At 41.6% G+C, this 27962-nt stretch overlaps 1 protein-coding gene across 2 annotated transcripts in view; it reads left to right on the forward strand.

Annotated features, from left to right (window-relative positions):
- Positions 1 to 27962, forward strand: part of LOC149140800 (DNA (cytosine-5)-methyltransferase CMT3-like) — a 362012-nt gene that overhangs the window by 237914 nt on the left and 96136 nt on the right. For both annotated transcript variants that reach the window (XM_089447880.1, XM_089447881.1), the window contains 6 exons: positions 26375 to 26440; positions 26537 to 26782; positions 26921 to 26979; positions 27134 to 27200; positions 27334 to 27576; positions 27741 to 27827. In XM_089447880.1, coding sequence (XP_089304006.1) covers positions 26375 to 26440; positions 26537 to 26782; positions 26921 to 26979; positions 27134 to 27200; positions 27334 to 27576; positions 27741 to 27827 — 768 coding nt within the window. The remainder of the gene's footprint in view (positions 1 to 26374; positions 26441 to 26536; positions 26783 to 26920; positions 26980 to 27133; positions 27201 to 27333; positions 27577 to 27740; positions 27828 to 27962) is intronic.

Raw genomic sequence — 27962 nt, forward strand, 5'->3', positions numbered from 1 at the left:
AGAGAGAGGGCTAGCGCAGAGGCAGAGAGAGGCAAAAGAGGCTCACGAAGAGCCATGTCATCCTACTCAGCCAGGTAGGCTTGACGCAGTTGGCCAGAGGAGTGATTCAGCCTTTGTCGGGATTGCGCAGAGCTGGAAGGCTCAGTTTCTTCAGTTGCCGGGGCCTAGGGAGCTGTGGGCAAATTGTGGAGCTGGTGGGGTGTTGTTTCTGTCGGAGCAGAACAGTACCTAATGGGACAAAACCAAGGTAGAGGGAGTCGTTGCCTTGACGGATTTCTAGCCAAGAAATCCATATCCAAGTTGCAGTTGCAAAGAGGATTAGAGAGGAGCGGTTCGACATTTGGTGGGAATATTTCCAGCAGGGAAATCAGGGCTTAGAGGGAGATTTCCAGGAGGGAAGTCAAATCTCAAAGGGAGTCCAAAAGAGGAGCAGAGATGGAAATGAACGGACTGAGGGATCAGGATAGGTTGGATGGGGCCTCCAACTTTGTCATCTGGAAGGCCAAGATCCTATCAGTCTTGGATAGACATCACATCAAGGGCTTCACCTTGAGAACCCTGGCTATTCCAGTAGACCCAACTAATAATGAGAAGTATGAGGATGCAATGGCGAAGGCAAAGTGCATAATACTTGATGGGTTTAAGGATCATGTCGTACCGCATATTGCCGAAAAGAACACGACAAAGGAGATGTGGGATACTTTGATGACATTGTATCAGAGCACTTCCGTGCAACGGAAGATGCTATTAGAGAATGAGTTGTGGTCGTATCAAATGCAGAAGGGGGAGCAGATAGATCTATACCTCCTTAGATTGCAGGAGATTCAAGACCAACTTACTTCCATAGGGGCCACGCCGGATCAGGAGTTCATGGTGAGGATTGCCCTGAATGTAGTCTCCGAGGAGTGGGAGACATTTGTCCAAGGCATTTTGGGCAGAGCTACTCTTCCAGGATGGGAAGAGATGTGGGCAACTCTTTGCCAAGAAGAGATCAGACGGTTGACCAAGGCGGGGAGTAGCAGCAAAGGAGGTCGAATCAAGAAAGAGGAGGAAGAGGATGCAGCTCTGGCATCTGCGGGACAATAAGGGAAGAAGAGGAAGAAGGACATCTCCAAGGTAAAGTGCTTCCATTGTGGGGAGCTAGGTCATTATGCAACCCAATGTCATAGGTGTTAATATAGGTTGTCATTGATGCCAATATGGCATTGTCGAGATGACAAATTGCAAATATTCTTGTGATACATAACCCTAACCCTAGACAATGTTACCCTAACCCTAAAACCATGAAACCCTAACCCTAGCTTTACTAAATCCTAGCCTTTGTTGAAAGCAAACCCTAACCCTAATTTGATGAAAGGGTCTTGATGAAAAATCCTTCAAAAATATGCCTTGACCTTTGAGGGATGGACCAAAATAAAACCAAAAAAAAGAGGACAAAATTCACTTGACATATATATATATATATATATATATATAAATATATGTTATATTTATATGATATAACAAAACTTTATATTAAACTCACATAAATAAAGATGGTCTTCATATTAGCATCCATTTTCTGTTATGGTCCCCACACATCACCGTCAGCAATCATCCATTACGAATTATGTATCGTTTTCATCAAAACCATTTGTCGGCTCCATTCCAGCATCTTGTTGGTTATATAAAAAAAATTCACGATTGGATTAAAAGAAACAAGCGTATAACAAAAGAAGTTACAGGTTCACATCTCGTGAACTGTCAGGGAGAAAACGACATTATATCTCGATTGTGACTATACACTAAGCTCTGTTGTTGGATAATTCGTTATACATGGACCAAGGCTTATCTAAAGAACTCGGATTTTCTATAGTAAGACGAAAACAATGATTCAACCTCAGACTGTGGCTTGGGTATATCATTCAGATCTCATAGTTATCAAGCTGTAAGGGTGTCTCTCAGCATTCTGAAAAGAGACAACAAGGACTGGACTGTTGGTTGAATAGTAACACAGTGTTTTCCATAATCCTTCTTTGGATAGTGAAGAACTCTCTCTTCAACAAAGACAATTAAGTGAAGCCCGGAATTGAGGACGACACAATGAAGTAGAATGATTGAACAATAAAGTATGTGGAAAATGTTTAAAGTTATTTATGAATCTATACAAACAGAAATCCTACTGCAGTCACTGGTTTATCATCTCCTACTTGTTATTTCATTTAACAAGTTATTTAATTATAAATAATGATGAAAAACACTACTTGCATACTACACTAACATATAGATCATAAACTGAAACAATAGATGAGACAAACACACAAGGGACACTGTTATTTATGGACAACACGTCCCTGGAAAAACCTAATGCGGGAAAATCGGTGCAGGAGATAGAGGGTTTGTATTATTAAGCAAGCAAAATCTGAGTACAACAGGTTGCCTCTCACACCAGCTAACCTTTCAGAGAAATCTTGGCAGCAAGAAATACATACGAGGGTTTACCTTGTTCTCCACGTCACAATTGATCCACTGAGTGGCACTTCGGCAACCACTGCGACATCCTAGCTCAATCATTGCTTGGGCCAACATCTTGCCTCTAAGAGACTAAGTCACCCCTTTTGTTGGATCCATTTGTTTGAGGAAAACTATTGTTCAACCCTCCCGGCTCGGAACCTCACTTCTCTGGCAAAATCTCATTCTTCCGATGAATATCCTGCAGTGCCACTGCAAGAGACCCTCTTGGCCTGCATCAGCACTGCGTGAGCCCCTTCCTGGGCTACGTAGGCCTCTGCGTTGCCTCTCTTCCCGATACTCTTTGGCTCGGAACTCCTTTTTGATCCAAATCTCTACTTCTGCCCCTCTCACTGCAACTCAGACCACTAGTTCGATTTTCTCAGCAAACGACGCCCCAGAAAAATCGAAGCGATTTGATCACTTGGTGTATCTCCAACTGACCCTCAAGCCTCCTCTTATACTTTTCCTGTTGCCCGAGATTAAGTCCCTAATCAATGACTAAGATTAAAACAAACTTGATCATCATCTCTTAGAAGCTTCTCACCTATATTTTTATTAATACCCATTAATATTTTTATTTTCCTAAGTTTGGACCTAGGAACCCCATTAAAAATATTAATTATTTTAATAACTCACAATTCGGGTGGAATTTTTCCAAACGATTTCTGGGTCTTGTAGATCTTGTGTATTCTAGCCCCTCCACAAAATTTCGGAGCTAGAGCGCATCCGATGCTACCCAAAATCAACATAGACCTCTATATATAGAGGTTGTCGACTCCTCTAACGACAAGTAATCTAACTCTGAAGAAGATAGCCGAGAAAAGGGTGAAGGAAGTCGAGTTTAAGGAGCCTCTAGTGCTACAAAGAAGGAGAGACCTAAAACGAAATTTAGAGGGCTATTTTAAGGAAGAAATACAGTCACACTTGCGAGAAAAGGAGGTCAGTTTGCGGACACCACAACCGCAAGATCACAGTCATATATATCTCATTGTTTGTGCTAGTGAATTAGGCCTATAGGGCCTCCTATTGAAGTGAAGAAGAGGGTCTCTCAAGAGAAGGAGAAGGAAGCCAAAAGCATAAGGGAAACCTCCCACACGTGCGAGAAACTAGGGTTGCAGTGCTGTCATATCAAATCTGCAACTACACATCCAGAAGAAGCTCAGTTGGGTCAAGAGAGGGAAAGCATCCTCATTGGTGAAGGATCTCACTAAGGATCAAAGATTCGAGTCTCTTCTAGAGCTAGTTTACCAAGGACTATCAACAGTTGAAAGAAGAACGAAGTGCCGGAAGGAGGAGGAAGAAGTGTTGGGAAATGAAGTGCAGGAAGGAGGAAGGATTGACTTGTGCTTGGAGGATATTCTTGTCAAGGGTCTAGGGTTTGGCATTGATCAATAGAAGCTTCAATAAGAGAAATTTGCGAAGGGATTTTCCTCTCTAAGAGAGAGAGGTTTTGCCTGGGCAAAGAGCCAACATCTTGTGTTCTTGTGTTTTGTTAGCAGTTTGATGAAGTAAACACACATACTCTACTAAGAAGAGAAGAAGATTAAGCTAACAAGATAAATTTAAAAAGTGCTTCACAAATTGTTATGAATTCTAGAAAAATCCTACTATATCCAATTGCCCTAGATTCTTGAAAATGGTTTCAGAGCTAAGGTGACACATCAAGGAAAAAGGGCATCTCATGAATGCTCATAAGGTGAATCATCAAGGAAGGACATCTCAAGAACAACTACAAGGTTGAAGCATCAAGCCAAGAAGTCTCAAATACATCAAGGACAAGAAAGGTCTACCATCTACTATCCATCAAGGAAGACTACAAAACAAGAAGAGAAGCCTTTCATATGAAGGCACCTTCTAGAAGATCAAGTCAAAGAAGGACCTACATCAAGCTACACCATCTTCAAGGGAAGAAGCACTACAAGTCAAGTCATCTCTCTCCAAGCAAATCTCGTCATCAAGCAAGTCTATTTGAAGAAAGCAGTTTGAAGAACATCAAGATCCAAGAAGGCAAGCCATCAAGTCTTCAAGAAGAAAGCAAGTCCACTACATCACAAACTTTATCAAGTAAGTATATATGTCCCCTCTTGAACATACATCAATGTCTTTTTTCAAGGAAAACAACAAATTGGTTGGGACCACTAACTTCCATGCATGGAAGAAGAGGATGGATTTACTTCTCAAGGAGAATGAACTTCTAGACCTCATCAAAGGGAATTTCACTATCCCTGCCAAGGAACAAACTGAAGCCTTAGCCAAATACAATAAGGATGAGACAAGAGCTCAAAGGATTCTAATAGAATCCATTAAGGACTCTCTCATTCCTTATGTCTCCAAGTTTGAGACATCAAAAGAAATCTATGATAAACTAATTGAGCTATTCTCGATAAGCACAACGGGAGAAGTGATATCTCTTCGAAATGATTTGTACAAGATGAAGATATCAAAGGAAGGAATAGCTCCCTACTTCATGAAGATCTCTGAGATGAGAGATCAACTTCAAGAACCGGGAGAAGTCATGTTTGATAGAGAAATGACAATTGTAGTACTCAAGGCTCTACTGAGGATAGGGGCAACTTAACATCAAGCATATATGCCAAGAAGGAAGCTACCCCACTAAGTGAACTATGGTCTCTATGCAAGATAGAGGAAACAAGACTCAAAGAAAAAGATGAGGTGCGATCAAAGGAGCAAGAATTTGCTAACATGGCCAAGAGAAAGGGAAAATTTGGCAAATTTGGTCCACGAAGAACAAACAATAGAGATATGTGTTGATCTTGGGTAGCATCGGATGTGCTCTTGCTCCGAAATTTTGCGGAGGAGCTAGAATACATGATATCTCCAAGGCCTAGAAATCATCTGGAGAAATTCCACTCGGATTGTGAGTTTATTAAAATAATTAATATTTTTAATGAGGTTCCTTAGTCCAAACTTAGGAAAATAAAAATATTAATAAAAATATGGGTGAGAAGCTTCTAAGAGACAAGAATCAAGTCTGTTTTAATCTTTTAGCTGTTGATTAGGGACTTTATCTCGACCGTTGAATCATCAACAAGAAAAGTATAAGAGAAGACTTGAGAATCATTTGGAGATACACTGGGCAAATACTCAGTAACTCGAGGGAAATCGACTCTTAAGGAGGAGTTTGATTTCAGAGGAGAGTTGCAGGGTGAAGGAGGAGGAGGGCATCAACATTAGTCACAGACTGAGGAGGAGGTGACGCAGAGCAACAAAGGGACAACGTAGATGGAAGATCAGAGAGAGACAACGCAGCAAGGGACACAGTCCTCACGTAGGCCTCACGCAGAAGTGATGCACAAGTGACACAATGAAGGCTGAAGGGTCTCCGGGGTGTCAGAATTTCTCCAGAGCAAAGGGAAAAATTGTCTCAGTTGTTTCTCTCAGAGGTGTCTCCATATTCTGTAAAATCATTCCTTGTAAAGAGATTGTTGCTGAAGAATAATATATAAACCCTCATCTGCTGCACCAGTTTTCCCGCATTGGGTTTTTCTAGGGACAATTGTCCAAAAATAACTGTGTTGATGTGATTGATTCTTGTGCTTGTATATCCAATGTTGCACGAAGCGGGGACGAAACGAGAACGTTTTTTGGAAGCGGGAACGCGGAAGCGTTAATTTCCAAAAATCTAGGAAGCGAAGTGTTTGCGGAAATGTCTGCTATATATATATATTTATTTATTTGTATTTATACTCAAAACAAACATCCCAAATACCAAATTAGTTGTAGAAGACATGAAAACATGCATATTTTTGCATAAATCAAGATAGATATGGCATCCATGATTCCATTGTAGTTACTAGTATGTACATCAATGATTAATTATTCGAACATCAACCATCTATATTCTATCAATTACAAACATACATCAAATTTTTAAGCATATTATAAAACATAAAGCATTGAAGCATATTATAAAACATAAAACATATATCATATTATGATTTATCTAGCAAGTGAGCATTTGTCAACATTTGTCATGTCCAAAATTCAAATAATAATGTTTACAAAATATGTCACTTGGTCACCGCCAAGACAAAAAAGGTTCAAATTCACAAGCCTACAAGTCTAATGATTAATCTATGATAAAGGTAGTAAATTGTGAATATATCTACTAATCTCCCCTCCTTCCACCAAGAAGAGAACGTGGCGGCAGGCCTCCACGTGGTGGCAATGAAGAAGATGGTGCCTGTGGAAGTTATGGCACTGAAACTGATGAAGACAAACCCCCTGCTATTGGTGTTGAACCATGGAACCTAGGAACCAAAGGACCAGATGGGGGTGGCATCTCAACACGATCATCATCATCCTGGAATCGCTCAAAAAATTCATAAAAAAAAACACTAGTTAACAAAAAAAATTAAAAACATGAATTAGAGAAATGCTTTATAAGGAAAATTCATACCACAATGGACATACTTGGATAAGAGCATCCTCTAATTGCTCTAATCGCAACACTCCATCCTCCAAATTGGGCTCCTTTAGATTCTTGTCCCAAATCTTAAGGTCTTTATTAGTCTTTGCATCATCATAGTAATGGGACAACAATTGCAAGTTGTAATGAACATAAACCAAGCTCTCTACCTGGTCTAAACTCAACCTGTTCCTTTTAACATTGTGGATGAAAGAATAAGAGCTCCAACACCTCTCTGCAGAAGAAGTGTTTACCACCTGTGATAGCACCCGCAATGCCAAAGTCTGTAGAAGTGGGGTAGCCCCTCCATGCATGTTCCACCACTCAAGAGAAGAAAAAGTCTCTGGATCTCTAATTGCATGCATGATCCAAAATGGACCAGTGTTAAGCATATAGTTGCTCAACTGTCTCCGTACCATGGTAGCCTCCTCCTCATCAGGGACTAATTTACTCAATGCAATCATATATTTTTTGTGAACCTCTTGATCTTGATGTGGTTTTCTCCTGCTCCTCCCCCCCAGGTGTTGGTGTTGAAAGCCATGATGGATGATAGTATTTAGGTGTCAAAACATATGCTAATGCATGCAATGGAACATTTAGCATTTCCCATCGGTTTTCCACCTCTGCACGAATATAATTGTACAAGGTGATATCTCTAGGCTCAGCAATGTCTTTAATTTGCCCGAACATGCTATCCATTTGCTCATACACCTCCCCAATTATTGGTCGATTTGAATCTACAAACTTGATCATGTAATAAATTGGTTTGGTGAATTGCAAAACATATTTAACTTGTGACCAAAAGTACATGTCAAGAATAGTGTCCTTGGTTGCATTAGCACCATCTCTATCAGTGTTAATTTCATCCCATGTTTCAGCACACACCATATTAGTTAAACCTTGTCTCACCTTCACTAGCCGCCTAAAGGTGAGGTAATAACTAGCAAATCTTGTCTTTGCAAGTTTAAGCAATTGCAAATTGGAGTAGGTGCCATAGAAGTAGTTTACCCTTGTAAGTGCATGCCTTCCTCAATTAAGAGGAAGTGATAGACACAACATTCTTGTCTTCACTTGGGAAGAAAGAATGGGAGGATTGGGTAATCATTTGGCATCCGATACTCTTTGAGGATGTGTAGGGCATCCAAGACGAGAGTAGGCAAGAGGACTGATATTCTTTGAGGGTTGGGAACCCAAGACAAGAATAGTTTTAGAAGTTCATATTCAGTGAACACCTGGGTGGGTATGTACCTTGAGAGACAATGATTAAGGTGTCTATAAGTGATTTGTCTCGCCAACATTGTGCTCTGATCTTATGAAAGATAGAGTTGTTAGTCAAGGCCTTGCTATGAACAATGTTGATTACTATGATGCTATAATAGATGGATTGCCAATCCGATTTCTCATATGTGAATTCTTCAAGATTGAAAAATAGCCAAACACCTTGTAATGATTTATGAATACCTCTCTAGTTAAGAGGGAGTGTTGAAAAAAGTGTAACTAGGTTCGATCTTCATAAATGTACTTTTGATATTTGTATTTATACAAGAAAAGAAATATTATTTTTGTTATATTTATCAATGCGTTTCTTGCTCATTGAAATAGGTTTGGCGCATGTCAAAGTGCTATACATAAGTCAAAGAGTCAAAAGAAATTATTGAAGACCCTTAAGGGCATGTTACACCATGTATATATTTGTATAAGAGTCAAAGATATCCCTCCAAGCAAAGTCACAAGTCCTCTCCAAGCAATGACATCACCAAAGAAGCAATTCCGAAGAAGAAAACTCAAGTCAGCCTAAAGTCTCCTAGTCGGCCTCAAGTCGGCCTAAAGGAGGGACAAACCTCTATATATAGAGGTTGTCCACTCCTCCAACAACAAGCAATCTACCTCTGAAATCAACGAAGAAGATAGCCGAGAAAAGGGTGAAGGAAGTCGAGTTTAAGGAGCCTCTAGTGCTACGAAGAAGGAGAGACCTAAACCAAAGTTTAGAGGGTTGTTCTAAGGAAGAAATATAGTCACACGTGTGAGAAAAGGAGGACAATCTGCGGTCACCACAACAGCAAGATCACAGTCATATATATCTCATTGTTTGGGCTAGTAACTTAGGCCTATAAGGCCTCCTACTCAAGCGAAGAAGAGGGTCTCTCAAGCGAAGGAGAAAGGAGCCAAAAGCATAAGGGAAACCTCCCACACATGCGAGAAACTAGGGCTGTAGTGCTGTCATATCAAGTCTGCAACTACACATCAAGAAGAAGCTTGGTTGGGTCAAGAGAAGGAAGGTATCCTCATTGGTGAAGGATCTCACTAAGGATCAAAGATTGGAGTCTCTTCTAGAGCTAGTATACCAAGGACTATCAACAGTTGAAAGAAGAACGAAGTGCCGAAAGGAGGAGGACGAAGTGTCGGGAAACGAAGTGCAGGAAGGAGGAAGGACTTGACTTGTGCTTGGAGGATATTCTTGTCAAGGGTCTAGGGTTTGGCATTGATCAATAGAAGCTTCAATAAGAGAAATTTACGAAAGGGTTTTCCTCTCTAAGAGAGAGAGGTTTTGCCCTGGCAGAGAGCCAACATCTTGTGTTCTTGTTTCTTGTGTTTTGTTAGCAGTTTGATGAAGTAAACACACATACGCTAATAAGAAGAGAAGAAGATTAAGTTAACAAGATAAATTGTAAAAGTGCTTCACAAATTTCTATCAAGTCTAGAAGAATCCTACTATATCCAATTGCCCTAGATTCTTCAACAAGCTTCTTTTACTTATTTGTTATATTATTTTTCATCAAGCAATTACCAAATTATGTGTGCAGAAGGATCACAAAAACACAAGACACAAGATGTAGGCACTCTGCCAAGGAAAAAATCCTATCTAGGGGAAAACCCAGTCAAAAATCTCTTCCTTCAATAGTTTTTCCTAGGACTCTTCAACCTAGACACAAACCTCCTCCACACCAACCCATCTTTTCCTACTTCAATCCAACCTTTGACCTAGCAGCAACAACACTTCGACCCCAACAACTTCGACTTGGCAGCGTCAAGCAATAACTAGCAGCAGCAACAGCGTTGACTTTGACAAAGAGACTTCGATCTCCTAAAGTAGCCCACACGAGAGAGAGAGAGAGAGACATCCTAAAACTTCGATTTTGTCCTTCCCTTCTTGACCAAACTCGCACTCCTTTTAGCCGCCTTCACCTTTGCACTTTTCCAAACTCTTTCTTGGATATCGAACTTGTGAGAGAGAGTGTGTCCAAATGAATTTGATCTGCTTCAATATATAGGCTTTTGGTGAGGTCGAATTGCTCAGTTGAGGCTAACTTGATCTCCTTGAGGCCGACTTGGTGCGGAGGTTACATAATTCATCTTTGACTCAAAAATAATTCTTTTTACATCGTTCGAAAGTCCAAGAAGGGTCCCATAAAATATACAATGACTCTAATGACTCATTATTAATCCTAGGAGTACACAATGGGGACTTTGACTAATAAATTGATGACCCAAACATGAAACCCATGCTAATAAGTCATTGTAACAATAATCAAAACGCTTTTGATAAATGCATTTTATGAAGATCGAACCTAGTTACATTTTTCAACAATAACATCATTGCATACACGCTGTTAATGTCTGGAAACTGTGACAACTTGCCATTGCCCATCAAGCTATTGGGTGACTCTGATTCATCTGCAACTCTGAGCTGAACCAACTTGCATCTGCACTACTATTGACATTACACTGTACACCCTGTATTGCTGCTAAATCTTCACTGCGCTACAACTGATCTCAATTTGCTATTACTACTACAACTGAGAACCAATCTCTGATTCAACTGTGCCATTGGAGTGGCTTTGCAGCTGCTTCCTGAGTCTCTTTCTGCTACTAGCCTCTGCACTGTCTATTGAGTAATTGTTTGTGCCCCTCAACATCTGACTGCAACTAGCACTGCAATTGTTGCTCAAGATCTAACTATGCCATCCTCAACACGGATCCATCTGCTACTGAAAACTGTGGGCCCCTATAGCAAGGGTATTGATCCAAGAGAAAACAAATGCTTGATGCTAAACACCTATTTGATGCTCAACACTTGTCTAATGCTCTCCTCGAAGGATCCTGCCCAGCTCTGGAATCTAGAGTTCAATGTATCCCCACCTCTCTCCTAGAGGTATAGCTGCATACAAAGCCAAATCTTCCTCCAACTTTGAGGACAACTTGTCAATCTTTGTCGAAGCTGTTGCCTCCCCCTACTTCTCCTTCTTGTCCTTCTTCCTTTGAGGACATTGGGTGTTGTAGTGATCAAATTCACCACACTTGAAGCATTTGATCTTCGACATGTCCTTCTTCATTTTCCCCCTTGTGCGCCTTGTCCCTGACTGGGACCTCTCTTTGCCTTTCCCTTCAATGCAAGGGTTGTGTTCTCCTCCTCCTTCACACTCTTGAATCCTCTGTTTTTGCCACCGAGACTACTCTTGACGAAAGCAAGTCACATCTCCTCCTACGTGAAATCTGCCCATAATCGATCCCAACTTGGTATCTGATCTTGTCCAGTGATGCCTTGGACGAAGGTAGCCCACTCAGTGAAAGTGTTGATAGCTACACGCACTAGCTCAACCTCTTGAGGCATCTCTCCTATTGCAACAAGCTCATTCCGAATATCCTGAATTTTTGATAAGGTAGGGGGTAATTCCTTCTCCCTTCTGCATCCTAATGGTTCTCAACTTTTCCTTCAGGAACATCTTTTGATTCTCAGAAGAATTCTTGTGGAGTCCTACAAGAGCATCCCACATCTCTTTGGCCGTATTCTTGACTGCAATGTGTGAGACTACATGATCTCGAACTCCATCGAGAATCAATCACTTGACCTGGCCCTCTCCTTATTGTAGTTCTCTAGCTGTCGCGAGTCTGTTGCTATGACTACAACTCTCTTTGCATACGTCCTCAGACCATGCTCATCTAGCAGGAAAGTCATCCTAGCTTTCTAGATACAACAGTTCGAGGCTCCATCTAGCCTATCTTGATCTCGAAATCCTGCTAAGGCCATTTTTTGCAAAACTCACAATTGCTAAAATTAACAGGATCTCCTCCTTCCTGCTCGGTTGCTAGTACTGCTACTCTCACTCCCTTTTGGAATGCGTAGATCGGCATGTTGCTCCTGCAACTGGAAATCACATATCTCCTCCTATAAACTGGATCTGGAAACCCTCTGAGAAATTCCTTCGATGTGTGCCTTTTCTCTTCCTTTCCTAAGTCGATCCTTCTTTGCAAATTTGCTACAAAATCAACTGTGACTAGATCAAGAATTTTCTTTGCGAAAATGTTGATTTGTTCAACTACTAACTGTTGGAATTGCTTTTGGGCAATTCAATTTTTTCCTTCAACCCACCACTTGGAAAGTCGAACCCTCTACCCAACAACTTGAACTGCCTGGCTGGCTCTGCGCAAATCTAGAAATTGATTTGCCAGACTCCCTATGAATCTGCACGAATTCTTCCTTCCACCTCTAAGCTTCTGATCTGATCAACTCTGCTCTGATACCATGTGAAATTTTTAATCTATTGCAGCAACTGGAAATTATTTATACTTCTAACTGATTAAAAAGTATGTGCAGTTTATTTTCTACGACAAATAACAAATAAAAACACAACTGCAATTTTCATCGTAAAAATGTTGCATAGAATAAAATGCTAGAAACTGAGAAAATGCTAGCACACCCATAAAAATTTTACATAGTTAGTTTTGGACAATTGTCCCTGGAAAAACCCAAGGTGGGAAAACCCGTGTAGCAGATGAGGGTTTTATTATCATGCAACAGTGAAATTCTGAGTACAATCTATGGATGCCTAGCTAGCTATCCAATCAACAAATATTTGACAAAAATAATTAGAGAGAAAATAATCCCTCCACTAGCAATCCCAGCCTTTGGCTTGATTTGAAAATTGGTTGTCCAACCCTTGTGCCTTTCTGCACTGCCTTTGCACAGATCCTCACACGTGTGGCTTAGATCAGCCACAAATCAAGTCGTGTTGCTTGTCTCTGCTATTGGAAGTGACTCTCCGACCCTCTGGAAAAATTTTCTGCCCTTTGGAAGCTGAATCGACCTCCCTCTCAATTAAATTGAACTGCCTCTCTAGAATTGGAATCTCCTTCGGAATCACTATCTCTACCCCTCACTGGCTCTGCGTCCCCTCTGGGTCAAGCTCTCTCTGCTGAATCACTGCAGTTGGGAAGCTCGATCTCTGCTAAGGAACTCGACCTCTAGTGTCTCAAGTGTATTTGCTCCAACCCCCTCGACCTCCTCTTATAATCTCTCGTTGGCTTACTAACAGTCATGATTAAATCCTCATCAACGACTAAGATCCTCCATGTGAGTTTCTAGAAAAATCTCACATTTCTCAATCAATTCCTGTTAATTAATCATTTTTCCTAAGTTAGACTTAGGAAATATTTAATTATTGACTAATTAACTTAATTGAGGCATCTCTAGGTGTTTTCCCCTGAGACTTTTTATGGGTTTTGAAGTTCTTGTGTTTCTAAGCCTCTCTGATCAAAGTTGAGACTAGAATACCTGTTTATGGGTTTTGGAGTTCTTGTGTTTCTAAGCCTCTCAGACCAAAGTCGAGACTAGAATACCTGTTTATGGGTTTTGGAGTTCTTGTGTTTCTAAGCCTCTCTGACCAAAGTCGAGACTAGAATACCTGTCCGGTGCTACCCGGCCATCAAAAACTAACACAAAGCTAGTAAATATTTAATTAAAAAAATGAACAAATTTTGGTATTTTTAAATAAGAAGAGTGGTTGTTGAGAAATACTTACCTTAGCCACAACTTACCTCTTGATGACGGGTTGTGAATCACATTCACCATTAAGTTAGTCATACAATTTGTACAGTAAGGTGAGTTTGGACTCGAGAAGACTATGAAAGTGAAAGTACTAAAGCATGTCTGTGCAGTGAGAACACTGTAAAAGTGAATAATTGTGAATTTTTGAGGACCATTGTCTATTACATTTTCAGCATCTGTGAATGTGTCTTTTGGCAATAAATTTTAATTATTTTCTTAGACTATCATCTGTGCAAATAAAAGATCACATGGGGAAATTTTTGTCTTGTGGGCATTATGTGAAAGTTGTCTCTATGCTTTACTTCTTTCATTGGAAGAAATGTTTTTTGGTAACCGTTTTCCTGATTTTAAGGTACTGCATGTGGTTTCCATACCTATAAGGACATGTATGTGTAAAGCTCATCAAAGGGATGTTAAACTAAAGCTTGCTGTATTTCATTTATCATAAATTTTTAATGGAGGAACATGTATGTGGAAATCCCATCAGAAGGCTGTAAAAGGTAGAGATTGCTGTATTTCATTTAACATGATTTTTCAACGGGTAATTGTAAAAAGGAAGGGAAGACAAGACACGTTAAGAAATTAAATTTTTGTGAAAGTTACCGATGACCCTGTCATTAAGAAAACAAAAGACAAATTCATGAGAAATGTATGGTATTAAAATTACCTGAGTCAATCTTGTCTGCTATTAAGGAAGTCTGGACTTGTATAATTGATGTTCTTTTCTAGCTGACACGTCTGTTAAATGTTCAGCAAAAGAGTTTTATTCAAAATGAAAATTAATGTTTAACCCGAAAATATATGCTGTGCTAACTTGCTAAGTACTATTTTGTCAAAAATATAATCCTAATAATGAAAATTTTCATGGGCTGATCTTGACTATATGGACAACGGCCTTTTAGTTGACTTGTTTGTAATATAGCTTGTTTCCTTATGAAAGGTCTTCATGTAGAAAAATATTGTTTACTGGCAGCCCACACAGTTTCAAGGTCTTTGACATGAATGTTTAATGCCCACAGCCCCAAAGAAAGTTAGCCGATATAAAACTTTTCTGACATTCATTTGAAACATTTTGAGCTATGTAATATCCCTAACCCTGAATATTCCTCAAAACCCCAGCAAAAACTCCAACCAAATATGTGCAAACGATATAATAACCTAGAAGTGATAAAATAACAGTGGAACAACATATAATAATGTAAACCGGAAATATAAGTAGATACACAAGAAATGCAGCGAGAAATGCTAAGCCATTTTATTATACTGAGCAATAAATGAGTACAAGAGGTGATTAGACAGGTGGCACCACGACTTGCACAAGGCAAGTGAAGAAATACTCTCAAAATGACAAGAATGGTCTCTCTGTGCGGATGCTGCGGCCACTGCTAGAAAACAAATGATGATTTGGCACTGCTCCCCTCCTCGGAAAAAGCTAAAACTCTGGATTCAGGCTCTACTCAAGAAACCCAGAAAAACCCAGAAAGCTTTCCTGGAATAGCCTCACACTGATCTGCGTCCCAGCTGCTGGGAAACCTGTTGTGCTGCTGCTGCTGCTGGAAATTGAATGAAGATTTGGGGCTGCTCCTCTCCTCAGAAAAGGCTGAAACTCTAGAATCAGACTCTACTCAAAAACCCAGAAAAACCTAGAAAGCTTTTCTGAAATGGCTGACCCCCGAAAATCACCCCCTTGGGGTTTTGCGCAGTTCCTCAAAGACGCTGATGAAACTGCTGCTGAAATGCTGATGAAACTGCTGCTGAAATGCTGATGAAACTACTGTTGGAATGCCAATGGAAATATCTTGCCCGAGTAGGCACTCGAAGTTCCCCGGGGCTAAGGGTGAGATCTCTGAACGGAGACACTCAATGCACTAAACAGTGCTGCAGACTAGCTAAACAGCCAACGTGCTCTGAGTCGAAATGACTATCACAAATGCTCATAACCAGAATGATCCCAAATGAGGGGGTTCCTTTCTATTTTATAGCCTCTGCCTCTCACAATCCCTAGGCTCACTTTCTCCTGCGTGATCCCCTTCTTGCCATGTGTTTCTTCCCTTTTGCACAGTCCCTCCATGTGTCTGCGTGGGCCCCATTTCTGCGTCCCCCTTTGGCCTCATTGGTTCCCCCTTAAGGCACAACGTTGTGCTACCTAGGAAGTGACTTTTTATTCTAAAGTGAGTTATGTTCCCCCTTCCTCACTTTTTATTTACAAATAACTATAGAAGGCAAAAATCGAACAAAATCGAATATTCCAATTAGCCATAGCTAATTAGGAATATTACAGTCTCCCCCGGCAAAATGTTGCTTGTCCTCAAGCAACTGAAGTGATGGATGTTGTAAGATCTCCTCACTCTCCCAAGTGGCATCCTCATCCGACAAATTCTTCCACCTCACCAAGAATTCCCGGACCATCCTGCTCCGCAATCGTCTCTCCCTAGAGTCAATGATAGCCTCCGGCTGCAATACCAAATGCCCCTCATCATCCATGGGTGGTAGCTCATCCGTCACGGTCACCTGCTGCCCCAATGCCTTCTTCAGGCATGATACATGAAAAATGTTATGAATCTTGCTGCCTTGGGGCAGCTCCAACTCATATGCAACCTGTCCAATCCTGCATATCACCCTGTATGACCCATAAAAGAGGGCTTGAGCTTCTCAGCCCCCTTCTGCTTTAGCGATGACTGTCGGTATGGCTGTAATCGTAGGTAGACCATGTCCCCTACCTCGAACTGCCTCTCCACCCGACCCCTGTCGGCATACAACTTCTGCTGGTTCTGCGTTGTAGCCATGTTATCCTTGAGAGCTCGGAGGACATCCTGACTCTCTTGGATCCAAATCTTGGCTCTAGGAGCCTTGCTATCACCAAACATCACGTCGACAAAAGATAAAGGATGATACCCATATAAGGCATAGAATGGTGACATACCAATGGACATGTGATGTGAAGTATTGTAGCAGTACTCCCCCAGATGCAGCCACTTCAGCCATGCTCACTGCTGCCCACTGACATAGTTATGCAAGTAGCCCTCCAGCCACTTATTAACTATCTCCGTCTGTTCATCCGTCTGTGGGTGATAGCTGGTACTCGGTGTCAACTCTGTCCCCACCAATTAGAAAAGCTCCTGCCAAAACTCGCCCATGAAACGACTATCCCTGTCACTGACGATGGTCTTAGGAAGACCATGTAGCCTGAAGATCTCCCTGAAGAACAGCTCGGCCACCTGTGTTGCTGTATAGTGTGCGAATATGGCAAAGAAATGTGTGTACTTCGTCAGTCGATCAACGACGACAAAGATACAACCCTTGCCTTGTACAATGGGCAACCCTGTGATGAAATCCATCGAAATACTCTCCCATTTTCCCTCCGGAATGGGAAGAGGTTGCAATAATCCTGCGGGATGGCTCATCTCTCCCTTGTTCCTCTGGCAAACATCGCACTCCCGGATGTGGAGTACGTCCTTCTTGAGGCCCTTCCATGAGAACCTCTCCCTAATGGCCCTGTAGGTTTTGGTAAAACCCTGATGTCCTGCCAATGGGGAATCATGTGATGCCTGGAGTATCTTCTTCTTGAGCTGAGACCCCTCAGTCAAGAAGATCTGGTCCCTGTAGTAGATGATCTCATCGACCACCCTGTACCTGTCATCTGCCACCTGCCCATCCAGAACCTCATGCAAATCTATCCTTGGAGTACTCTACTAAGAGTCGAGCCCTCCAATCTGTATCCAAGCTCATAAGAGACGACGTGGCTGGTTTATGTGAAAGGGCATCTGCTACCACGTTGTTCTTACCTTTGACATGCTCAATGTCAAAGTCATATGCTTGGATCTTACTGATCCACTTTTGCTGCCTCTCCTGTAGCTGCTTCTGCTCCAAGAAGAACTTGAGGCTGGTGTGATCAGTCCTCACCTTGAACCTGTTTCCTACCAAATACTGCCGGTACTTAGCCAATGCATGCATGATGGCCAGCATCTCCTTGTCGTATATGGAATACAACCTCTCGTGCGGAAGCAGCTTCCGGCTCTCAAATGCTATAGGGTGACCTCCTTGCATCAGTACCGCGCTGATCCCCTCTCTCGATGCATCACACTCCGAAACAAATGGTTGCGTGAAATCTGGCAATGCAAGCAACTCCTGGATAGCCGCTCAATCTCATCCCGATAAGCCTTGGGGTGCCTATAGGGGGTGGTAATCATGGCTTGTATGCCCTGCTCAAGCTTGATGGTGTGCTCAAACCCCCGATCTGGTGGCTGTCCTGGTGGAATCTCCCCAAACACTATGGCATACCGATCAAGGATAGACTGTATCTCTGGGTGTACTATCTGCCCTGTAGTTCCTGCCTCTGATGCACGCAGCTCCACTGCCCACTCTATGTCTCCCTCTCGGAAGACTGCCTCCATCCAATGAGCCGAGACAGTCTAAGGCGGATATGTGTGCTGTCCCCGTATCTTCTCATCATCCCACTCCATCTCCAGGGTCTCCCAATCTGTCGTGGCCTTCCCTAGAGTGATAAGCCATTGAACACCAAGTATCATGTTGGTGTCCGGAATATCGACCACGAAAAAGTGGTCAGTCAATGTGTAGGTGCCCATCGTCACTGAAAGCTCTGGAACATAACGAGCACATGTCATGGTCTGATCTCCTGGGACCAAGATTGAAAATCCATCGAAGCTCTCTATCTGTATACTTCTCCGCTCAACCATCTGGGCATCGATGAAGTTGTGGGTTGCCCCACTGTCAACCCAAAACTAATACGCGCTGGCCATGTATTGTCCCTCGTACGCGTAGCGTCAGATACTTGGGAACTCCCTGCAATGCTGCAAGGGCCCCTCTGGTGGGTGCAAAAGATGCACCACCTGTGACCTGTTGCTGGTGGTGGAGGTGGCAAAGGTCCCTGTATGGCATGGCTATCTCCTGCCTCCACATCCTCCTCGTCATCCTCTTCTCCACTACTCTCGGAGAAGACCTCAATAAAATGTGCTTTACCAGCAGCACATCTATGTCCTTGTGCCCATGGCTCCTAACAAGTGAAGCACAACCGCTTCTTCTTCAGCTCCCTCCTGGCATCATCGTCAAGCTGTACTTGTCCTGGATTCCCCTTTGGAGGTGGAATCCTCACATCCTTCCCCTTAGACTCGAAAGTCTGTCTCTGGGGGTAAGGTGTCCGGGTCCTGGGTAAGACATCCTGTAAGTCCCGGGTCCTACTGATAGTGTCCTGGAGCGTAGCTGGTCTAGTGGATCGGACTAGACCCCGAAGTGGCTCTGCTAACCCCTCAACATACATATAGACCCTCTGTGCCGTGGAGAGGTCTGGCACCATCATGGAGACCCTCAAGAAATCTGCAATGTAGGTCTCTGGGTTCCCTGTCTGTTTGAGCCTCGTCAGCTCAACGAAATGTTGCTCTGGATCCCTCCGATCAAATCGCTCCATCAGTCTCCTGGTAAACTCGGCATATGACGTCACTGTGGAGTGCCCCAATGTAACCATCCCATGAAACCACCAATCCTGGGCCTCGCCATCCAAATGCAATGTTGCCACCTTGATGGCCTCTGCCTCCGACACCTGGTTAAGCTGGAAATAAATCACCAGCTTCTCCACCCAAGACTTTGCCGAACTGTTTGATGAGCCATCAAACATAGGCAAGTGGAATCTACTCGCTGCACGGTGGGTGTCACCATCATGGTAATGTCGGTACCCTCTGTGATGGTCGCGGGGTCTGTTATCCTGCTGGAGCTGAACAGAATCTCTAAACGAGAGGGCTTCCCTGAACTCCTGCCCATAGGCCTGGTACTCTGCAAAATAATTGCCCATATGTTTGGGCTCTGCCTCTTGCTGGGCTATGGCCCCCGTGTTTGCTCCTAAGAAAGTGGGCATGGTAGAGCATGTAGGGGCATGTAAGGCCACCTGCTGCGCAGTATCATGCTGCTTTGGCAAGTGATGGGATGCACTTAATCCCTCATCAATTTGAAAAACTCGTGGGCTTTCACGCTGTCTGGCCTCTACTATCGTGAATCTCTACCCCATCACCTCAATCTGCCTTGACAGATCCTGCACGGATTTGAGGAGCATATCCGCAAATCTCTTCTCGTCATCATCTGCCATCGGATCCTCCCGCTCTAAGTCCACTACAGGCTCCTCCTGTTCTCCATCCACCACCGGAACACAGTCTCCCTCTTCGTAAGTGTTCTCCAACCTACGTCCAATGTCTCTGTATCTCTGACCTCTGTAACAGATATAGGGTTTTTCCCCCGGTGTCATAGATTGCTAGCTCCATAGGTTGAGCCAGATCTATGCTCTGATACCACTGTAATATCACTAACCCTGAATATTCCTCAAAACCCCAGCAAAAACTCCAACCAAATATGTGCAAACGATATAATAACCCAGAAGTGATAAAATAACAGTGGAACAACATATAATAATGTAAACTGGAAATATAAGCAGATATACAAGAAATGCAGCGAGAAATGCTAAGCCATTTTATTATACTGAGCAATAAACGAGTACAAGAGGTGATTAGACAGATGGCACCACGACTTGCACAAGGAAAGTGAAGAAATACTCTCAGAATGACAAGAATGGCCTCTCTGCGCGGATGTTGCTGCTATAACTAGAAAACAAATGATGATTTGGGGTTGCTCCCCTCCTCGGAAAAAGCTGAAACTTTGGATTCGGGCTCTACTCAAGAAACCCAGAAAAACCCAGAAAGATTTCCTGGAATGGCCTCACACTGATTTGCGTCCCAGCTGTTGGGAAAAAACTATTGTGCTGCTGCTACTCCTGGAAATCGAATGAGGATTTGGGGCTGCTCCCCTCCTTAGAAAAGGCTGAAACTCTGGAATCGAAATCTACTAAAAAAACCCAGAAAAACCCAGAAAGTTTTTCTGAAATGGCCGTCCCCTGAAAATCACCCCCTTGAGGTTCTGCGCAGTTCCTCAAAGACACTGATGAAATTGCTACTGAAATGCTGATGAAACTACTGCTGGAATGCCAATGGAAATACCTTGCCCGAGCAGGCACTCAAAGTCCCCCGGGGCTAAGGGTGAGATCTCTGAACGGAGACACTCAATGCACTAAACAGTGCTGCAGACTAGCTAAACAGCCAGCGTGCTCTAAATCGAAATGACTATCACAGATGCTCATAACCAGAATGATCCCAAATGAGGGGGTTCCTCTCTATTTTATAGCCTTTGCCTCTCACAATCCCTAGGCTCACTTTCTCCTGCGTGTTCCCCTTCTTGCCATGTGTTCCTTCCCTCCTGCGCAGTCCCTCCATGTGTCTGCGTGGGCCCCATTTCTGCGTCCCCCTTTGGCCTCGTTGGTTCCCCCTTAAGTCGTTGTGCTACCTAGGAAGTGACTTTTTATTCTAAAGTGAGTTATGTTCCCCTTCCTCACTTTTTATTTACAAATAACTATAGAAGGCAAAAATCGAACAAAATCGAATATTCCAATTAGCCATAGTTAATTAGGAATATTACAAGCTACCTCTACACTAACTTTTCAGCTGATATGAAGAAAATATAACTACACACACTCAGAAAATAAGACACTTATTTTTGGTCTAAGACCCTGGAAAATCCTTGAAGGGGAAAATGAGTCTTCAAGGAGTTTTTAGATTGCTCTTCAGGAAAATTAATACACAGAGAAAAATCAAACTTACTCCCTTTTAGCTTGCTGATGTCACAGTCAGATTTTATAGAATTTAGCAGTGTTGCACACATCGCGATAAAATCGCGATAAAATCGGAAAATCGCGATTTTTTAAATTTGCCGATTCAAAGCGCGATTTTTATCGAAAAAATCGCCAATTTTTTTTTATAGCGATTTTTATCGAAAAAATCGCGATTTTTTGAAAAAATCGCGATTTTTTCGATAAAATCGCGATTTTTTCGGTTAAAATCGCGGAGGGCGCGGGCAGCGGGGTTTTATATGGAAAAAACGATTTTTTTTTTATTCATTCAGCAGTCCGCCGCGGAGGAGAAGGAGAAGAAGGGAGGGAGAGGGTTGCCGTCGGTTGTGGGAGCGAATCGAAGCGATTTTAGGAGGAATCCAAGCCAAGATCGCCAATTTGTCCATAAACCAGGTATGTAGATTAATTTTTTTTTGTTTTGGTTCAATAAAAACTTTGTTTTTCATTGTTTTTAAAGAATTTTTGGAAATTTTTCATTGATTTGGGATGGGTTATTTGTTATGACTATGAGAACCAATTTTTGATTTTTATTTTCTCATTTTCTTTAAACATTGTTTATTTTTTTTTATTTTTCATTGTTTTTTGGCATTTGGTTGGGTGACTTGGGTTTAGAAATTGGGATTTTGGAAATAATTAGCTTGTAATTTTGCAAATGCTAAATTGTAATTTGTATTTACTATTATCATTTATGTAATCCTAAATTCCTATTTCCTAATCCTTATTTTTCCATAGGTTTGCAAATTCAAAATTCAAAAACAAACATGCCAAGGAAATTGGATCCTTTCTGGGAATATGGTGACCCTAAAACTCCGAATGATAGACAAAACTTGTATTGCAAGTTGTGTGGAAAGGAAATATTCGGGGGGATATACAGGTTGAAGTTCCACCTTGCACAAATCCCTGGACGTGATGTGGGGCCCTGTCTAAAGACAAATGCTGAAATTATCCAAAAAGCCATGAGAGCATTGGGAGAATTAGAGCACACTAGAGACGCCAAAGAAGAACTCAAAAGGCAACTAAAAAGGTCAGCTGAAGGAAGTGGGCCAAGTGGCACAGGTTCTACTGCAGCGTCAGTCAATCCGTTTGCTGCATCATCATATTTTGTTCCTCGAACCACACCTGGTTCACAACCACTATCGGTTCAATGATGAAAAGAACTGAAAAAGAAAAAGCTGACAAGTTGATGACAAAATTTCTCCTCTGGAGTGATATTCCTTTCAGCATTATAAGGAATAATCCATTTTTCCAACCTACTCTTGATGCTGTTGCCAGTGTTGGCCCGGGGTACAAACTCCCTTCTCTTCATGATTTCAGAGGCCGGCTTCTTCAAGATGAAAAGCGTGACTGCACCCAAAGATTGGAGGATTTTAGGGCATCATGGGCACAAACAGGATGCACTGTTATGTCAGATGGTTGGACTGACCAAAAGGGGAGAACCCTTATAAACTTCTTGGTTAGTTGTCCCTTGGGGACTATGTTTATCAAATCTGTTGATGCAACTCATCAAATCAAAGATGCAAAAAATTTATGTGATTTGCTGGATGTGTTTATTTTGGAGGTGGGTGCAGAAAATGTTGTCCAAGTCATAACGGACAACGCTGCAAATTATGTTGCTGCTGGTAGAATGCTTATGGACAGGCATCCTACTTTATTTTGGACACCTTGTGCTGCCCATTGTATTGATTTGATGTTAGAGGACATAGGGAAAATTCCCTTTGTCAAAGAGGCTGTTGACTCATCAAAAACCATCACAAAATTTATTTACAATCACACATCTGTGCTTAGCTTGATGAGAAAATGCACCAACAACAAAGAGTTGGTGCGCCCCGCCATTACACGGTTTGCGACGAGTTTCATATCTCTTCAATCCCTCTTGAATTCTATGTGGGATTTGAAGAGAATGTTTGTTTCAGAGGAGTGGCGTTCTTCGCCAATGAGCCGCAAACCAGAAGGAGAGGCCGTCTGCAGACTTGTTTCATACCAAGAAGACTTCTGGGCGGGAGTGCAGGAGGTGTGCGCTGTCACTGAACCTTTGGTAAAGGTTCTTCGGTTGGTAGATGGTGAGAAGCCCGCAATGGGCTATTTGTATGAAGCCATGGACAGGGCCAAAGAAGCCATTCGGTCCTACTATGATGACAAGGGAGATGATGGGTTCCAGAGACAACTCCTTCTATGGAAGGTCATTGATGAGCGATGGAACAACACACTCCATCGTCCCATTCATGCTGCTGGGCTTTTCCTGAACCCTGCATTTTCTTATGCATGTGGGTTTAATTTTGATGTTGAGGTCGTGGAAGGATTATTAACCTGTGTCCAGAAGATGTTGAGATCTTCAGAAGAACGTATGGAGATCTCTAGACAAATTGAGCAATATAAGTTGTCAGGTGGCTTATTTGGCTTTGATATGGCTGTCATTGATAGGACGGTTAAAATGCCAGGTATTTTTTAGTTTGTAGTATGTACTTTGTAACTTTGTTTCAAATTTCATTGTTTCTTCAAATTCCATTTTTTTCTTATGTTTATTTAAAATTTTATTTGTAATTTTGTTGTAGACGCATGGTGGAAGATGTATGGTGGCAGAGTACCCCTTTTGCAAAATCTTGCCATACGCATCCTCAGCCAAACATGCAGCTCCTCGGGATGTGAGCGCAATTGGAGTGTATTTGAAAAAATACACAACAAGAAGCGCAATAGGTTAACACTTAAACATTTAAAATATTGCAAATTTCCAAATAAATTTTTGAATTCATTAAAGTTTTAAACAATATTTTTTTTATAATATTAATTATTAATTATTAATTTATTATTTCATGAACTTTGTACAGGTTGGAGTCCCATAGACTTAATGACATGGTCTATGTCTACTACAATCTTCGATTGTGGGTGAAACAACTAGAGAAGACACCTGATACGGAAGCCATCTCATTGGATGGGATTGACACCACTGCTGAATGGAGGGTTGAGACCGAGAGGCCTCTCATGGATCCCACTGAGGATTGGTTAGTGCAGGATGAGGGGGAGGAGGAGGGGGAGGGGGAGGAGGAGGAGGAGCAGGAGCAGGAGCAGGGGGAGGAGGAGTTGGAGGAGCAGGAGGAGGAGGTGACACCGCCTACCCGGGCTACCCGGGCTACCACTACCACCAGTAGAGGACGTGGTCTCCGTCCACCTCAGCCTCCTATAGCTGCTACTACTAGTTCTTCAGCTTCTAGAGCACGTCAGACTCCACTGCCATTTCCACCACCACAGGCACCAGCTTCTACATCTAGAGGGAAAGAGAAAGTTGTGCCATTTTCTCGCAAGAGGGGCAGAGGAAATCAATAGGATTAGACTTTCATTTTATTGTATATGACATTATGACATGATGAGATACATTATCATATTTTTTGTTGATATTTTGAGGCTGAGTTGGACTTGGGACTCAGGACTTACTATTCAGGACATGATTCAATGTTATGTGTGATTTTAGCGCTAGAAATGATATTAAACATCTTATATATTAGTTTTTTTATCATATTTATGTGTCAATGTATTTATTTTATGTTGTAGATGGTTTAGATATTAAAAAAATTGAAAAAAATTGAAAAAAAATGAATATTTTTGTGCCAAACGATTTTTTCCCGCTTTTTTCCGATTTTTTCCCGATTTTAACGATTTTTTCCGCTTTTTTCCCGGCGCCGATTAAATCCCGATCGCGATGTGTGCAACATTGGAATTTAGAGCCACCACAGTCATAACTCAGACTGATTTTTGCCTCAAATTCTGTGCAAGAACTCTGACTATTGCCTCGATTTCTGAGCCAAATGTAGCAGAAATACTCTTGGAAATCCGCGCTTCGAACTCTGACAGAATTCCTTAATTTCTACCCTGCTAGGGCCTCAAACGTCTCGCTGACAGACTTGTATTTTTCTGGGCCTGCTCACCCAGAAATTGCGATCCAGTTTCACTTGCAAATCGGGCTGATTTCACCTTCAGTTTTGGCCTAAATTCGGTCTGGGAATCTCCACTAATTTCAGCCTGGTCTCAGCCTAGATACCACCCAAAGATTTGGCCTGAACTCGGCTTGGAAATCCCTGCCAAAACTGCCTGGAACAGCTGCCTGAATTTTTTTGGAACCCAAGCCTAGAATCTCGGGATTCATGCCTGTGTATGAGCTGAAAATTTCGGGCTCTTTCTCCTGCTGTTTGAACTTCAAACTCCTCCTTTGGCTGCAATCTTGCCTCCTTTCTCTCCTTGCTCTCCTCTCCTCAATAGCTTATCTTTCTCTTCTCAATATTGCACATGAGAATAATGAGAATACCCTTTGCCTTTTCCTTTTGTCTTCTCTCTTCTCAATATTACACATGAGAATAATGAGAATACCCTTTCCCTTTTCCTTTTGTCTTCTCTAAATGAGGAGAAATCTAACCCTAGAGATCTAATGGCTGAGATTAAATCTCAACTCATTAGATCAAGGGTAGATATTATTTCCCTCACTTGACTCCCTCTCTCATGTTGTCCCCTTCACTTGAAGAACTCTTAGTCACTTTAATATGTTTTGTACCTTGTGCATTATTTCTCTCATAAAGTCAACATTAAAATGTAAAGTGACTTTAATAATAAAAATACAGTTTCTTTTTCTTTTAAAGTCACATTTAAAACATAAAGTGACTTTATTATAAAATACCAAACACATGTACCGCCTCATAAAGTGACTTTACCCCTTGACATTAATAAAACTCATATTGTCACATGGCAGAAAAGTTATTAAAGTGTTTTCTGCAAAAGGGCCAATGCACTAAGAAACACTTCCTTGGTACCATTTTTCTTAACACTTCAATATATTTCTCGAAAAAAATGAAGCATGTAACTCATACATGGATGCGTTTTTCTTAAATTTATTTTGTATGGATCTGTAACATTGAACATGGTTAATGTTGTTTAATTTTGTGTATTTGTTTTCTAGAGATGGGCAGTGGACCTGGATCAGCCTGCATGCAACAGCTTGAGATACAATCACCCAGAAACAGAGGTTCCTTTTTATCGTAGATATTCTCTCTAATGGGAACTGAATATGATATTTATGGCTCAGTTGACACAATTGATGTTCTAATTTATTTCTTTTTAGGTCCGAAATGAATCAGCTGAAAATTTTCTGTTGTTGCTGAAAGAATGGGAAAAACTATGCAAGAAGTATGTCGATTCTGGGGATTATGTAGCATCAACTGCTACTGAACAACAGTTACATGATAACTCCAGCAATGCTGATAGTCAGAGTGATTCTGAGTTAGATGATGAAGAATATGAGGTGGAAGAACTTGTCGGCATTCGTTGGGGTACAGATGATTCTGGAAAAAGTGGCCTTCAATTCAAGGTGCTTTTTAAGTTTGTCACTGCTCCTCAGAATTGCTTCTGTTTTCTATGGGTTCGTCCTGTGAGAAAATTTGTAGATTTCTCTGTATGCAAATTTGTTGTATGAATAACAATGGACAGATCTATTAAGCTTTTGTAGGTGCACTGGAGAGGATATGCAGAAGAGGAAGATACATGGGAGCCATATGATAGTGTAACGTATGTATTTCATTGTTCATGTATGACACTTTGGTTGATTTGCAGGCTTTGTTTTTCCAAAAACATCTTTTGAATGTTAACGGGTTTATTTATTCTTGTAGCTAGGCACAATATGTCTAGAGTCTACTTTACTTGTTTTAAAACCTTGTTGTAGGGGTTGTGAGGAACTGCTAAAGGATTTTGTGAATCTTGGAAGAAGAAGGAGAATTCTGCCGCTACCTGTAATTATTTTAATCTGGCTAAAAAGTTTGCCTTGTAGGATAGGATTTTCAACTTCAAAAAGGGCAGTCTTTTGTTATTTTTGGTTGAAAACTTACAAGGTTAAATATGCTGATCATTTTGTATGATGCTTAGGGCGATGTTGATGTTATTTGTGGCGGCCCACCTTGTCAAGGTGCCAGTGGTTTCAATCGGTTTCGCAATGTCAATGCTCCTCTAGACGATCTTCGGAACCACCAAATTGTTGTTTTTATGGATATTGTTGATTATCTAAGACCACGATTTATACTAATGGAAAATGTAGTGGATATACTTAAGTTTGCTGGAGGCTTGTTAGGGCGATATGCTTTGAGTCGTCTCGTGAAGATGCATTACCAGGTATCTCATGTATATGTTATATTATATTTGGAAATTTTTTTGAAGAAAAATCAGTGTTTGAATTTCAAGGGTGGTTGCATATTTTATTTGTTTAGTTCTCTTGAAATGTACATTGGGGGTTAAAACATAGATGTATATGGTTGAGTCTTTCTGTTTTGTTGTAGGCCAAGCTTGGCTTGATGGTTGCTGGCTGCTATGGGTTACCTCAGTTCCGAATGCGGGCATTTTTATGGGGTGCTTCCCCTCTGGAGGTAAATATAAATTCATTAAGTGTTTCTCTTCTTTCTCTACAGTTGCTTATACTCTGACCTTTTAGAATGACCTGCAACCACAGAGTGGAAAGATATGATGAATTTGATAACTGATGGCTAATTAGAAATTAAAGA

Source organism: Pinus tabuliformis, chromosome X, assembly GCF_031772625.1.
Source record: "Pinus tabuliformis cultivar Carrire ecotype Pingquan chromosome X, CPIR1, whole genome shotgun sequence".
NCBI lineage: Eukaryota > Viridiplantae > Streptophyta > Pinopsida > Pinales > Pinaceae > Pinus > Pinus tabuliformis.